The sequence below is a fragment of the Triticum aestivum genome, chromosome 3B, assembly GCF_018294505.1.
Source record: "Triticum aestivum cultivar Chinese Spring chromosome 3B, IWGSC CS RefSeq v2.1, whole genome shotgun sequence".
NCBI classification, from domain to species: Eukaryota; Viridiplantae; Streptophyta; class Magnoliopsida; order Poales; family Poaceae; genus Triticum; species Triticum aestivum.
The window spans coordinates 841,204,361-841,221,376 of NC_057801.1; the positions used below are offsets into that span (position 1 = coordinate 841,204,361).

Genomic DNA, 17,016 nt, shown 5'->3' on the forward strand with positions numbered 1-17,016 from the left:
AATAGAAAAGATCAGTTGCAGCTAATGCTCCGCTTACCTTTCAAAAACTTTAAAGCAGCTGGAGGTCAACGTACCACTTCAATCATTAATGGATGGAGACAAGTAAAAAATTCATTGAAGTACGCATATGACTCGTTCGACAGCAAGCTAGGCGACATTGTCTTGGAGTACCACTTGCAAGTTATGTTTGCAATAACATCTCAACTTTGCCATCTATCCACATCTCAAGTTGTTTTAGAAAATGTATGCCGTGCACAACAAGTTGAGAACATAAAACAGTGACTACAGAAATAGGACGCAGATTCATCATTTGTGTGCTTGACTTGTTCCACACAAAACAGACATGGTCTAGCTAGTATTACCACTTGCCAGTTATTTTTGCAATAACATCTCAACTACATCCCCCTATACCACAATTCACAAGTTGCATCAAACGGCATATTTGGATAAGTCATGAAGATAACAAACTATGGCCGAAGAGGTGGAGCCATCATATGGGGTAATTAGGGAGAACTAATAGGAGGTGATAAACTAGGCGCTGAAGGAGGGGGCCTACAAACCCCGGCCCAACCGGCGTGTTGGAAGTGCATGTCAAATCGAATCCGCTCGGCGATGAGCATCTAGAGGCATGGATAAAGGAGGAGGCTTACCTGGAGCCTCCATTCCCGTCGCTTGTGAGCCCAGCTACTCCCAGCCAGTCGGTTTTGTACATAAGTCAAAGATCGGCTCGCCATGTGGGGAAGAGAGCCATAAAGAAAAAGAAAAAACAAAGAAAAAACAAAAAACAAAAAACCGGTTCAGGGAACCTTCTGGAAGGTTCCCAAAACCGGATGGGGTAGTGCCAACGCGATCTACTCGAATGGGCCGCCCCAGTCGCGTCCGTTTGCCGCTCGCCTGTGCGTTAGTCCGGCAACTTGCCGCAACGAGCGGCAAATAGGAAAATCCCTGGCTGACAGTATCAAGCGTATTTGTACGGGTTCATAGAGTAAACCGGCCCAATAGGGAGTCCGCCATTTTTGTCAATTTTTATTCGTTCACTCTTTTTTCTTTTGCATTTGTTTATATTTTCAATAAATGTTATAAATACAGTAATCCCAAAATTAAACTTACTGAAAGTTTCTTAAAAACCATGAATTTAAAAAAATAACTCAATATTTTTTTCGGTCAATATAAAAAATGTTGATAACATTTTTAGAAAGCTTTTGTGACATTTAAAATGTATAATACATATTAATAAAAGTGTTTAATACGTACTGAAAAAATTGATACCAAGATAAGCATGATCCTGAAATAATTTTTTAATATGAGTACCAAGATTTTCTTTTGATGAGTGGTTCCATCACACGTTGAGCTTGATCCTCAATATGGGGTAAAGCCCTTGTGCATCACCTGTCAATTTTAGGAATTGAACCAGGGCGGTTAATTAGGCTGCACAACCACATACGTAACCACTGAGCTAAGGCTCTCTTTGCCACATGGCGAGCCGATCTTTGACTGTGCTCAAAACCCACTGGCTCGGGGTAGCTTGGGCTCCCATGCAACGGGAATGGAGGCTCCAGGAAAGACTCCTCCTTTATCCATGCCTCTAGACCCTCATCGCCGAGCGGATTCGATTCGACTAAGCACTTCGAACACGCCGGTTGGGCCAGGGTTGGGGAGGCCCCCTCCTTCAGTGCCTAGTTTATCACCTCAGATTAGTTCTCCCTGATGACCCCATATGACGGCTCTACCTCTTCGGCCATAGTTTGTTATCTTCGCGGCTTGTCCAAATATTCCGTTTGATGCAACTTGTGAATTGTGGTATAGGGGGGTGTAGTTGAGATGTTATTGCAAAAATAACTCGCAAGTGGTAATGCTAGCTAGACCACGTCTGTTTTCTGTGGAACAAGTCATGCACGCATGATGAATCTGCGTCCCATTTCTGTAGCCACAGATTATTATGTTCTCAATTTGTTGTGCACGACATACATTTTCTAAAACAACTTGGGATGTGGATAGATGGCGGAGTTGAGATGTTATTGCAAACATAACTTGCAAGTGGTACACCAAGACAATGTCGCCTAGCTTGCTGTCGAACGAGTCATATGCGTACTTCAATGAATTTTTTACTTGTCTCCATCCATTAATGATTGAAGTGGTACGTTGACCTCCAGCTGCTTTAAAGTTTTTGAAAGGTAAGCGGAGCATTAGTTGCAACTGATCTTTTCTAGTATTTCCTATTTTGTGAGATGCCTTGCTGTATTTCCGAAGATTAGAAAATGGCCTCGCGCGGATCTCTTCTTGGGATAAAGATGTCCTCAATGTCGACCAGGTCATGCAGCTCGTACCCTACAGGCCGACAGCCACAAGTCCGGGCGCTGGCTCCTAAACCCCTTGTGTTGAGCCAAAAACGTACGGCATGGGAAATGACCGACATCAGTATAAGTCGCTACTAGCTTGGATCCTGAATGAAATTCATCCTATGTAGACCGGCACTAGGCCCGTAGAAACAGCTTATGTTGTTGGAATCTCCTTCCTTCATCCAAATTAGTTTGGAGCATTGTGTCAATTTGGTTTCCAAACTGACAGCAAGCAATGCCCTTCCTTTCTAAAATAACTCCCTCTCGTTCTCTTCATCTAGACGTCCACCTTGGCTTGATAAAACAACTTGCCGGACCAGTCAAGCACACATATGATAAAGTTAGTACGTTTGTTTTTTACTTTTCTCCATCCATTAATATTTATGATCGATATTAGGAGTAATGATCGAAGTGGTAATGTTGACCTCCAACTACTCAGATCAACAGATCATTAATTACTTGGATACTAACTAGTACAACTTGTTCGACTAGTCTTTCCTACTGTCGGAGAGTAACTCTAGCAGATTCTCGTATTGGCAATCGCCATATGGGATATGGATCACACTCCATATGGACATGGAGGCCGTGGTCGCTGTGCACAAACACAAAGTCTTCATATTTGCCGTCTCCATGATCGTGGAATCCATTCATCAAAGGGATATCCCTTTTCCCCAAACATCTCTGCCATCTCACGTGAGGTGTCGGCTCACTTGAAGTTTCCTTCCTGTCACATGCAGTTTACATGCAACTGCCATATGATGTGAACTCCATAAGGCAACACCTAAGTCGCCAAATATGGAGGCTTGGAGGACAAATATGGAGGGCGCTCCATAAATTATGGTTATCCCTGATATGATAGCAAATCTGCTAGAATTCCTTTTTTTTACCAAAATATTCATGTTGGCAGTTATTATGGCAACTCTGCTAGAGTTGCTCTAAGGTGTATTGGTATATCACTGAAGTTTCAAAAATTAGATTTCGACCCTGCGGTGTCTTTGTACCCAAACTTTCAGAAAATGCCCTCGCGTGTATCTCATTCTTGAAGAAGGATGCCTCAAGGTCGGCAGGCCATGCAACTCGTATCCTACAATCACTAGTCAGGGACCTCTGCTCCGGCCCCCAAAACCCTAAGTTGCACCAAAATGTAGAAAAATGATTGATTAGCTCTTTGCCATCCGCAGTGATTGCAAGCATGGGTGCTAAATGAAATTCTACCTACGGCCACCATCGGCACCGCCACAAGGGAAGTAAATAAACCCATCACAACCCACCTTGCTAATATTCGACGACAGAGTTGCCAGAGGGGGAAGTAAGAGGGTGGGAGATATCAGTTATTTATCCGCAATGTTAAGTGTTCGTGTGATATGCGTGAGAGATTGTGTGGAAGGAATGTATGTGGTGGACAATTATGTTGAGAGGTGAGCCTTGTCTCTGGTGGTTGAACAATCAAACTGGTAGAGATATGCATAACTCTAGCAGTTTGATATTCAAACCGCCTGAGACGCAATACCAACTCCAGACTCCTGCGGTTCGGGTCCAAAAAGGCTTAGATGCAGCAATGCAGGCGGTCCGATAGTATCCGATACGAAACTACTTCATAGACGACGTATGTTGTGACGATACTTGCACGATGCCTAATCCAACAGCTATCTGCACTTTGGTCTGACGCATGGATGGTGGGATATGCAACATCGTCTACATTTCGTGCGCGAAATGTCGTCCGTGTAGCAACGTTCTATCCGGTAAGAGACGGAGGCTCGTTTTGGGGGGATATGAATTGCCGGACAATATGTTAAACATCAGAGCTGCTATTCTGGCTAATGTCGGCAAACAATAATGTCCTTTCGTCCGTATTTACACCCAACGTGTACTAATCCATATCCACAGCCACAATTTGTTTCTTGGCACCTTGCCGTGTATATATATACTACTTCCATTTGATCAAACAACTTGCGATATATAAGGGGGAATGATTAAGATACTATAGCAGGCGAGCGATAATCCTATACGTTTCTCTCGAACTGGGTCAAATCGCTCGGTGCGCGAATGATAAATTAACGATTGAGGTGGTACGTTGATTCCAACTTCTTTAAATACTTTCGACTTGTTCTTCCATGACCTGCTTTAAGTACTTGCCATATTCACATAACATCAGTGTGCAATCTTCAACTTGTCACTACTGCCCTGCTGGGTGAGATGCGTTTAGGACATTAATGAATCGATCGCGGATGCCAATAGCTGGCAACAGCGCAACGGGTTATTAGTTCAAAGCTCCATCACATGGCCAATCAAGTGATATAGAATACACAAATTAACTAAGCGACTGGATTGGCGTTGACACCCAGCTCCATTAAAGTCCTCTCCTCACCATCTCCATGGAACATTAGTGACCGGGCTGCTGGATCTCTTCATCTTCCGACTACGTCTCTTCTATTGTATGAGGTGAGTACCTACTATTTTTACCATATTTATGCACTTTTTTTTTTGCCACAGCTAGCTTGTTTCGTCCATTGTGAGTTTGATTTTACGGCATTTTCTTTCATCTCATGTTACAACACAGTGATCTAGTCTACTTTAGATGTTTGGTGAAATAATTAAAGTTGAAAGGGCAATGAAATCAAATTACGCTGGTAACGGAAATGGAATGAGAAGAACTGAACTTTGTTTGCTTGCTTTGTATATGTAACTGTATTGTCTATACATGGGATCTGTAAATAAGAAGTAGGAATCGCAATGTTTGGCTTTAGTCTTTTAGAGAAAACATGGTTAGAGGAGAAGTATTGTGCATAGCAATTCGGCTTCACACCTTGAACACTGCAAGCATGCATCCAAATCCAAGACAAAGGGATGAACAAACATCAAAGCTGCATGCATCAGGCACAAGAACACATAAATCACATTGAAAAAAACTCAAAAACTGCAATCCAGCTAATGTGCAATGCTCATCTGACTTCTGAAAAGAAGACACCAGATCCATCTCCGTTCTGCCCATACTCTATCTACCACATCGTTTGTTCTTGCTCCCATAGCGCCACCGGCTCCTTGCCCACCGGTCCACATACGGTGGCTATATACGTAGTGATTTACCCCCAATTCATTGAGTTAATCCGCCGCCGCCGCATTGTCGGAGCCAAGCTCTGCAGTACTGGATGAAAGTTCATTACCAAGTTAAAAAACACTTACTGTTGAAAGTTCATTATCGAGCCAAACTCTGCAGTACTAGGTGAAAGTTCATTATCGAGTTTTTCCACAAAGTAATTGTATATTGATGGTTGGAGCTTGAAACGTGTCCTTTGTTTTCCTCTGTTCTTGCGGACCCGGGATGGTGACTCCTCATAATCCATGTTTTATGTTTTCAAGCGCAATGGTGCTATGCATTGGCTGTGTAGGTGTTTATTGAGTTTTTTTTCTTAGTGAAAGAGGCGTTTACTGAGTTAAACAGACTCATCCCCCGAGGTAAAGCGTAGTGTATATAACAGCAAACCCAAAATAGTTGGTGTGAACATGTTATTGCATGTTACCATCCAGCTAATCAACGACCATTTCATAACAAGACCGGGACTAATGGTCTGATCTAGCCTGGACCAATGTCCGATTTTCTACTAGTGACTCCAGCTAGTCGTCGCTACTTGATCCATCTACGTGGTAGTGATTTTTGTTACCTCCAGTGTTCTTTGTACTACATTGATGGATTATGAATAGATTAAAAGTTTCCTTCGCAAAAAAAAGAGGGAGAGACAAAGTCTGATCCAGCAGGTCAAGATTTTAATCATGGATCTCAATAGCTTGTGGTAGCACTAACGGTTCCATCAGATGACGACTAATCAACTGGTGCTTTCCAAAGTTTGGATGCTAGAACGGTATGTTTTTCTATAGCTTACTGAATGGGTACACGATTTAGGACATTATTCATGCAATGTGTATACGAAAAATACAAGGACCACAACTTCATCGAACAGGTCAAGTTTACATACAATTTAATGTGCAACCAGCCCACCACATGGCTACTGAAATACGTACTCCCTTTGTTCACTTTTATAAGACGTTTAGACTATTCAGATAGCGTCCAAAACAGTTCAAGGTCAGTTCCAAAACATCTTATAAAAAAGAACGGATGGAGTACATAACTCTACCTAATGACTTGATGAATGAGTACTTACTCTTCTGGCATTGGTTCAGTGGGCATCCGAATTTTGTCTCAACTCCGCACAAGTGGACAAGCTGGAGTCTTGTATTAATTTTTGTGGATCACTGTATACTAGCTAGCTCCATGTTGGGTGTTCTTTACATGCGTGCATTTACGTTCAACGAATAAAAAAGGGTGAGTTGGAGTATTAGAAACGTCATTGAGCAATTAATAAACTAGGAGCATGAATTTTATAATCAACCAGATAATAAGACTGGTAATGACGTGAGGCATCACATGGATAATCAAATGATCTATACGCTCAAATGTCCACACCATTTTACCTAATGCTGATGCGGTGTGTTGAATTTCTAAATGCGTGCTACTTTCACGCTAGTAGTATGTACAACATGGTGCACCTGCTTTTTCGGAAATCTAAGTTCCACCATAAATTTAACCAACGAGACCAACTGCGGTGGAAGCAAAAATTTATACCACTGAATTCGTATCAAACTTAGATCTTGGGAAGCGCGGGCGCACTACATTGTGAAATGAAGAGAGTATAATCGTGGTACTGTGTATAATATCTAGCGGCCGACCCATTCATCTCACATGTCTGATTGTCAAGACGCTAGACAAACCAAATGGCCTATATTTCTGATAAAAAAACTCAATATCTTTAATAAAGGCCTATATACTTCCGAATGAATCCAGCATCCATCATTTTCTTGTAAGAGAGTTACCGAAAAAGGCTTTCGCCCCGGAACAGTTTAGCCTGATCTGGGACATTCGTAAGAGAGTTATAATCATCGTCTAGACCGCGTTTTGTTATATGGAGTCTGGATCCAGGTCAAGTTTACCATTGATTATTCCCCGCAAAAAAAAAAAGTTTACCATTGATTAGAGTTTCCACATCTCATGGCTAATGAAATGCTACCTGCACAAATTAACTCAATTACTGAATTGGTGTGTTAGACTTCCGACTCCTTGGTTCTGGCCATCCGCAAGGAGTACTAGTTTGCTGGCGGGCTGTGCTACACAAACGACACACTCTGGACGATTTGCAGACGATACAGGGCATCCAGCCATCCATGCTTAATCCAAAAGTAAACATCGCCGTTGAATCCTCCCGTCGTCCACAGTTCGGCTGGTATCTGTTGTTCGTAGAGTAATTTCGTTTGCTGGCTAGCTGCTCCGTTCATAGTTCGACTGGATTCGTTCTATCCGCCTTGTGTGACCGAGGTATACATACTTCTATGCCGACGAGATTAATTGTGCCGAAGGATTGATGCTTTTTATTTTTAGCTATAATTTGCCAGTTTCTTTCGTCGCTGGCTAGTTTGTTGAGTTTGTGGAGTTTTTCTTCTATTGTTAGCTGATTTTTTTTATGGAATGTCCGTGTGACATATTACGAAACAAGGCAAAGGATTGTTTGGATCTTGCAGCCATCCTGGTGGTTCCATCGAGTAATAATGCTCCTGGGTTCTCCATCTGTAGTCGCCTGAAGCTGTAGTATTAGCTTTACATGCCTTTGTGTCTGTTGGTTATGCTCTTCGGATGTGCATCGATCCCACCTATCTTCTCCGGCGAGTTTGCCTGGAGAAATGACACATATGCAAATCTGAACGACTGGATTGTGCCTTGACCTCCAGGTCTTGCCATCACATCTGCTTGGAACTCTAGTGTGCCAGCAGGTTTCTTTATTTTTCGACTACGCACTAAAACTCTGCTATTGTGTGAGGTACGTGCTGTTTGAACCTAGTAGAAGATTATGCTATGTTTTTGGTTTTCGCTACAGTTGGCTCATTCTTCCATTATGGTTAGTCTTTTAATTAGGAGGTTAGTCTAATAGCAACTCATCATCAAAAGAGTGACCTCGTTTCTTCAGTTATCAACTTCGTTAGTTTATCTTGCATTGCTCTTTCTTTTTAGTGGAAAATGGTGGACCGGTTTACCCTTCATTATCAGACTATTAGTGGGTACTCACATCATTGTATTTCTTCACATGCATTGCGTCACTACCTTCTTCTCTTTCCTGCAGCTAATCGAACCAAAAGATATATGGCATCCGGTACATCATCACCGAGAGGGCAAGAACCACAACAGTTAGACAAAGAGCTCCTGAAAGCAGCCAAATATGGTGATTCCACACACATGCAGGCCATGGCGTCACATGATCGGAACATACTCCATGGAAAAACTCTGCAGGGGAACACATGCCTCCACATTTCCTGCATTTATGGCCACGTGGGATTCTGCAAGGACGTGCTGGAACTGGAAGATTCTCTCATCAGCGCTGTAAACCTCGACGAGGAGACACCACTTATCACCTCAGTGAGAAATGGTCACGTCTCCTTGGCTTCTTTTTTACTCGGTCGACACTGCTCTGTGCACCATGGATTGAGACAGGCAATCCTGCAGCAAGACAGGTATGGATTTAATGCACTGCACCATGCAATTAGCAATGGCCAAAAAGATCTTGCCTTGGAGTTGATAGAAGCAGAGCCTGCGCTGTCACAAGCTGTGGGCAAGCATAATGAGTCACCCATGTTCTTCGCGGTGATGAGAAATTTTACACCTGTTTATGAGAAACTATTGCAAAATCCTTTGTCTGCGTGCTCGGGAGGACAACACTGTCAAAATTGTCTACATGCTGCAGTTATGAATGGGGATCAAGGTGCGACACATAATATATGGACTGCAATTTACAGTTTGCTACCAATAATTACTCCCTCCGTAAACAAATATAAAAGCGTTTAGATCTAAATGCAACGCTCTTATATTTCTTTCAGTGATCTAAACGATTTTATATTTTACAATATGATTTCACGTTGCTGACCTGTCATTTCATTTTCAGAATTCGTGAAACTAATCATGAAGAAACGTCCTGAATTGGCCAGAGAAGTTGACACAGCCCACGAAACACCAATAGCACTTGCTGTACGATTCAACAAGATTGGCATTTTACAACTAATGCTGGAACATGATTCAACCCTAGGGTACTTAACAGGCCACAATGGGTTTCCTCTCCTTCATGTTGCGGCACATCGAGGTCAGGTTGCTGCTGCTCGAATGCTTCTGGAACACTGTCCCGATGCTCCTTATATTGAATCAGATGGTTTGACATGTCTTCACATAGCTGTATGGTTTGATCAACCGGAGTTTGTTGAGTTTGTCCTGAGGACGCCAATACTTCGCAAGCTTGTTAACGTGCAAGACAACAACGGAAAAACCGCTCTCCATAATGCTGTCACAAAGTGCAATCCTAGAATTGTTGCTGCTTTATTGTCTCACGTGGATATAGATGCAACACTACTTGACAACCACAGTAGACCAGCGTCCTGGGAACTCTCGGACGTTACGCTGAACGCCAAGACATTAAACTGGGTACGTACTTGTATATGTTACAAATAATATCCTTTTTTTTAGTCGATCATGCGGCATGCAAAACATTATTTAGTCAGCGCGACACAACTGCCGGCTGCTATTCAATCACACAAACGAACAATAGGACACAATTTTAGGCTGTTAATTCGCCCAAATCCTAGGGAAAAGTGATCTCTGAGCACACACACTACCAATTCTCCTCCGCGGGTTGGTCGCTGCCCTCCTCCTCCCCCACTGGCTCTGTTAGAATAAATTCGAGGCGCACCATCAATCTGCCGAGGACCAAGCAATCACACAAGCACGACACCGAGATTTGTTAACGAGGTTCACCGATATGGCTACATCCCCGGGGCATGACTACGGACGCTCCTTCCCATGACACCGTCACAATACCGCACCCTGTCCGCCCGGGCGCCGGCACACGCCGCCGGCTCCCCCGCGTGCCCGTGCTATTATGTTGGCATTGGTTACATCGTGTGTCTACCTCCGATATATGAGAGAGGCCTAGGATACAAGTGTCCTACTTGGTCACGACTCCTACCCTGTCTACACACAGTCCTAAACCAAATCCAACTGTAACCTAACTTGTACAATAATATTCGACACAACTCTAACAAACTCCACCTTGGCGAATATTCTCCACCACCTTGAATTCATCCGTGCGTCGAACCTCCATGTACATTGGACTTGAGATACATCATGAGCACCGCTGCTACTCCCAGACTTCATATGACTCTACCTGCAACTGTAGTCCCTTCTCGTCTTCTTCACAGTCAACACTCGAGCAAAATTAAGTTCCTCAATACTCTACTTTGTGCTCCAAACTTTCGGAGAATCCGCTCAACATCATCACACACCGACCACTGTCTGCATGAAAATGAACAACTCACATATTGGACGCCACATATAAGAGTTACCTGAACTCAACGTCACCACTCTTTCTTGACTGCTTGTCTGAAACTTGAAGGAATTTCACCGTCGCCCTGTGTCACCCTGAGTCAAATTCGCAACTGTCTCACCCTTCTTCGGGATAGTCTCTGGCATGTCCCACAGCTATAGCACTCCGCCTCCTTCTGTATTTGTCATCCGCACTTTGCCATGTGCACTGAACACCACAGAATATACGGTCATGTACTCTCTCAGCCTTTGACAATTTCAGACTTTCCGCCACTTTCTCAGATTCTCCATGGTTAACTCATGTCCATCAACCGGCACCGGTAGACCCAGTCACCAACTTGAATCCAGTACTCGTCAACACTGCTTCAGCACCCCTTGCACACTTTGTCTAACAACATATTTGACCACCAGTGCCTTGGCCTGTCGCTGTGTCCCGTGCTTACCGCACGCCTCGCCGCTATCACCGCGTCGAGCCTCTGCTGTCCCGGTCGAGTCTCCAGGGTCGCGAACCCACACCACTCAAACCCCTACTGCAGAGAACCACCGGTCATTACCGACCGATGCCGAGTATCACGCCTCCATCAGACCACTGGTACCCAGTTCGACCCACGTGTCTCTCGCTATCCCGCTGAAATAGGCTTCGACTCTCCATGCATTTACGCCGTAGCCTCTCCATCAACTCAGAGTGAAGTCGACCATCAGACTCCAGCTCCACCTTCAACATGACTCCATGTAGCTGTGCCTTGCTACCCCGCGCCCCGTCGACTTAAAGCTCTCATGTGTACACATCCTTGAATCAACCCCGTGCCACAGTCTTGTCGGAGCCGCACAAGCCCTCAGGCTTGCACCACGTGTTTCCACGCCGCAGAAGTCGGCCACCATCAGCATCACTCCTATATCGTCGTCGCTGAAATCACCGCCGTCTTCTGCTTTGACCGACATCCCCATCGATCCATCAGACTGTCTAGTCCGACCTAGCCGAACTTGTCCGACTGCAACATGCTCCACCCTGCATCATGTCCGCCCCGCACATCTCCGTGCATTGCTTGACGCCCTGTGTTTGCATGATCCTGTCACAACATGCTCCAGACTCCTCCGAGCCTTATGTGCATGTCGTCCCGACGTGCTTCGGCAACTTATCTCCGTGCGGCTCAGGGTCCGCACCTCGCTTGCCTATCTGTGCACCTTCATAGCCTTGTGTGTGTACATGCTTCCATCACCATCCGAGTATGAAAGAAACACCCAAAAAAGTTCCTTGCTAGCCTTCCTTCTTGACGCGTGTATATCACAGAGCCCAAACAAGTTGATCATTCAACAACTGCACTCCATCCACTACAAAACACGTTACTAGACTGAACCTTTTCTTTTCTGTCCATGCTCAGATTGATGAAAGATTAGGCCACACGCCCACAGTGCCTGGTCGTGTGCACACATCGCTGCATCCCGCACCGCATCAGCCTCATGGGTACACCTGCCACGCCAGGGTCCAGGCAACATCCGGCCGTCGCGTTCCACTGCCCTGCGCCCCGACCGCTCAGCTGAGCCGAACACGGCCTGGTCAGCCGTGTGCTTCCCCAAGCAATCCGCCTGCTGCTGTTTACGCGATACGCCGCCGCTCTGCCCTCCGATCTCACCGAACCGGCTTTAGCATCAAGCTGTACGCTGCTGCCATGTGATCCGTGGATCTGACGTCGTCTCCAGATCACTCCCGTCCACTGCGACTTCATGCTAACAATGATCATGACATCGAATCTTCCTCCTCTAGATCAACAAAACCACGATTTTCTCGTAACCTTGCTCTTATACCACTTGTTAGAATAAATTTGAGGCGCACCATCGATCTACCGAGGACCAAGCAATCACACAAGCACGACACCGAGATTTGTTAACGAGGTTCACCGATATGGCTACATCCCCGGGGCATGACTACGGGCGCTCCTCCCCATGACACCGTCACAATACCGCACCCTGTCCGCCCGGGCGCCGGCACACGCCGCCGGCTCCCCCGCGTGCCCGTGCTATTATGTTGGCATTGGTTACATCGTGTGTCTACCTCCGATATATATGAGAGGCCTAGGATACAAGTGTCCTACTTGGTCACGACTCCTACCCTGTCTACACACAGTCCTAAACCAAATCCAACTGTAACCTAACTTGTACAATAATATTCGACACAACTCTAACAGGCTCTACCAATGTGGGAGTGTAGGGAGGCCACGATATACCGAACGGAGACACAATTTTCCCTGCTTAGGGCTTTTGGGTATGCGTCCGTTGTCTATTTCTCTGGCCCTTCCGCAGCCGGTGTGGCTAAGTTTGTTGGGTATGTTAGCACGACAATGGCAGCAACTCCCTTTGTAGTTGGGTCCTCCAGCCACATCTCCATCATGTCAGGGTGCCCTCCGGTGTATGCGTGAGCCTGCAAGAATTAATGGAGTTTCAGACTCTTCGATCTACAACTCTCCTGGTTGCGACCACTTCCTCTCAAGGGTGATGGTTTGTGGACTTGATTACCTCCAGTCCACGATCAACAAAGAAAGGTTGGCTCTGGTGATGGATTGGCATGCCACGGTGGGCCATCTGCCGATTGGAGATGAGGAAGACATCGACCATTAGGGACTTCAATGTAATTTCTTTATTTTCCAGGGTTTTCTATACTACTGATTTGGTTAATAGGTATGAGTGTTTTGTTTTGAAAAAAAAGTTACTATTATGAACAGACAGGCGAGCAATCTTGCGATGGGCAGAAGTGGCCAAAAGCAACGATGACTAGTTAAGTGGCCATCTAAGCAGTGGCGGCTTTGGTGCAACGATTGAGTTAACCCCCTTATGCGGTCTAGAGGCTTATTTCGAGTAGATCTATAGACTTGGTGCCATCTAACATGAGGCGCGCGGATTGAGCTTGCTCGCAACCGCAAAGGTCCCTCGCCCCCCAGCTCAGTGTAGACGTTGAGCCAAGTAGGCCAATAGTGCCTCCCTCTCTACCCATTTCGTCATTATCCAAATCCGAGCGCTTCATTGTCGGACCTGGCACATCCGCGCCCAAGTCATCTCAATGTCCTTCAAGTGGCTGGGCCAAGCCTAGTCATCGGTGACATTGTAGTCATCCTTGTTATGCATGAGTGTCCCCTCGTCTCCTCTTCGGACCATGTGTGTCCACCACTTTGTCCTTAGTGGATGATCCCCTTCCTTGCATGAGCTCCCCCTAGCCCTCCTTTGGATGGTTGGGTCTGGATGTTGGTGATAGGGGTGCATGGTGTGATGGGGCCTCTTCGTGTGTCATGAATGAGATCATCTCCTTCCTAGATCCCGTTCTTGGGTCGTGGAAGTTTGATTCACTTGTGGCTAGTAGCGAACACCCTCCTCTGCATTATTGTAACACACACAATCATCTTTGTCAATGTTGAGATGCAATGCAAAAAAGGCAAAAATCATCAACAAATGGAGTATAGAACAAAGGCAACTAAGGCAGTATCATTACAAGATATGAATATAACGCCTATGACTAAGTCGCTATTCATCCGCAACAATGCCTTCAATAAGGATAAATGCCCTCACACCATCGTGGCCACGTTCCGCCGGAGAAGACAAGGACAATGATCTTCATCCTAGTTGCCATAGCCAACAGGCCAGCTTATCAGCAAAAGAGGCAATGCTTTCAACAAGATAATGACACAAGTTCGCCGTTGCAGAGGTCGACCAATAAAGACAAGAGGAAGAGTTTTCGCCCTGGTCATGTAGCGGTGTTACAATCACCATATAGATTATGGATATTTGGAAAGTTGTGTCCACAACAACTCCACACTAGCGTGAACTAACATGGGTCATCCACCTAATCCCTGGGGCCATTTCCCTGGCCTCCTCCATCTGAATAGAGGCAGATGCCTCCCTGCTTGATGCTGACAGGCAGCCGATGGCCGGCTCACCCCAGCTCCATCCACACCAAATGCTTGTGCCGGGAGTCGGATGCTCGCTGATGCCCACCGAATATATACCGCACCATTTCATGCCATTTGAGTTGTTGCTCGGAGCCAACACATGCATTGTTGGTGAAGTCGGGGACCCTGAAGGCCATTGCGGAATTCGACCACATCGTCGCTGCAATGCAACCGGCAATGAGTAGATCGATATCTACAATGGTGGAGGCCTGGTCCCTCCAGGAGATGGGTTGCCTCCCACCGGCATGGTGGCTCAACACATATCCAGGGCATCCCTGGTGGCGGTGGCGACAAACTAAAGAGCAGGCCGGTTGCTTCGGAGGGGCCCTTTTAGGTCGGCCGACGCTGCCACCATGGCCGACGAAGGAAATGACGTCCATGGTGCCTCCACCAGCACGAATCCACATGACTTGTGGCCGGCTTTTCTCATGGCTCCGTTCCATTGACAATGTTCATGGAGCGGGACCAACAATGGAATCTCCCGACGTGAGTTTGTGGCCATGAATAAGGAGGTATCAAGACACGCGGCCTCGGGATCTCTGTCGCCCGCCGCTGCAAACGGCCAACCAAACCACGCTTCCGGCTCCTAGGAGGAGTGCACCGACAATCACAAGCGCCACCACGGCCGAGGCAGCCAACACGGCGCACACACGTACTATCTCACACAGCCATCACCAGTCCATGGGCGTTATTGATGACGAGAGAGGAGCAGCCGACCGACTGGGGAAGGTGGAGTGGAGGAGCAACGGCCGGTGCTACCGCCAAGGAATCACCACTCCTGAAATTTTGGATTTAGTAGTTTCTTGGGCTGAGCCATCCATGATCTTCCGGCAATGCACGTGCTTAAAATGAGAGTGTATTTTTTTTACATCCTTTTAATAAGCAATGCAAACATGACTAACTTTGACTTTTTCATCTTTTGTTTGACTGGAAACTCTTGACGAGGCCCTATAGTATGTTTTCTACTCTTTAAAATAAGCTTATTTACATGATATTATTTACATAGTATAATAGCTCAGGCTTATTTTTAATGCAAGAAGCTTCAACTTACCTTATTTCATTGGATTCATGCAGAATGAAGTGGCCATGCTTATTTCGAAAGCTAATCCACAAAATGCTTCCGTTCTTCATAATCTTCAAGTGCAAGCCAAACGACAGATGACTGATGAATCAAGGAAGAATGCAAAGTCACTAACTCAAACATACACAAGCAACACTTCGTTAGTGGCGATTCTTATTGCGACAATCACCTTTGCTGCTGCCTTCACCCTTCCAGGAGGATACAGCAATGATGCAGGAAGCGAGGGACTTCCCATCATGTCTAGGAATTTTGCATTTCAGGCATTCTTGATCTCTGATGTCTTAGCAATGTGCTCCTCATTTGCTGTGGCCTTCATATGCATTATAGCAAGGTGGGAGGACTATGAGTTCTTGGTTTATTACACATCCTTCACTAAGAAGCTCATGTGGTTTGCATATGTGACAACAACTACAGCCTTTTCAACTGGTTTATACACGGTGCTCGCTCCACGTGTCCACTGGTTAGCGATTGCAATTTGTGTTATGGTAGCTTTACTGCCCATTCTCACAAAGCTGCTGGGCGAATGGCCTATCTTGAAGCTCAGACTTAAGCTGGGTAAAGATTTCAACTCGGATTTCCTTGATATGGTCTGACCTCATCAATTTATCTCATTTATATGCTGGGTGAAATCTCTCAACTCTATCTGTAATGAACATTGTTTGGCTAATCATACTGTATTGTTAATTCATCGAGGGAAACTATTGTACCCTTAACTACTGTATTTTGTTCAGAATCTGTTGCAGTGCTGCCATTTCTCTCTGGAGATGTTACTTGCCTTCTGTAATGATTATCTTTATGGTTGATTATTTGAAAGCTGAGAGCATATATCGACAAAAAATTATATATGGACAACTCAATAATGTGTAGCATTACTAATGCTATGAGTGTCTAGTGATACAGATTGTGTGCCGACAGAGTTGGTCCATCTTCAAACACTAGAACAACACATGATCATGTAGATAAATTATAAGCTAAGGATGTAGGGAACATAAACATAGCAGACTGATATATGTCAAACTAGCGTCTAGTTCAGTACAAGTACAACAGGCTCATCCAATATTTTCATCAAGTTATTATCAACAATAGCAATATGGTATCTCCCTACATTCTTCGTAAGGCTTGGGCTGGAACAGGTCTAATTCTTCCCGGGGGATTTTGAAAGTTGTGTGGAAAGATGCAAAGGGACTTGTACACACCAGCAGACCATGGCCTCTGATATAGCAAAGCATGACCATCGCCATGTTCCTA

The 17,016-nt window shown here is 45.3% G+C and overlaps 1 protein-coding gene across 2 annotated transcripts; it reads left to right on the forward strand.

Annotated features, from left to right (window-relative positions):
* Positions 1-4,540: 4,540 nt before the first annotated feature.
* On the forward strand, positions 4,541-16,538 carry LOC123067021 (ankyrin-1). Of its 2 annotated transcripts, XM_044489982.1 has the most exons (5): positions 4,553-4,781; positions 8,118-8,206; positions 8,507-9,142; positions 9,323-9,852; positions 15,762-16,538. In XM_044489982.1, the coding sequence occupies exons 3-5, from the start codon at positions 8,527-8,529 to the stop codon at positions 16,359-16,361; spliced, it is 1,746 nt and encodes a 581-aa protein (XP_044345917.1). In that variant the 5' UTR covers positions 4,553-4,781; positions 8,118-8,206; positions 8,507-8,526; the 3' UTR covers positions 16,362-16,538. The 2 variants fall into 2 exon arrangements, with proteins under 2 accessions (XP_044345915.1, XP_044345917.1); XM_044489980.1 differs by lacking the exon at positions 8,118-8,206 and having other exon boundaries at positions 4,541-4,781.
* The last annotated feature ends 478 nt before the right edge of the window (positions 16,539-17,016 follow it).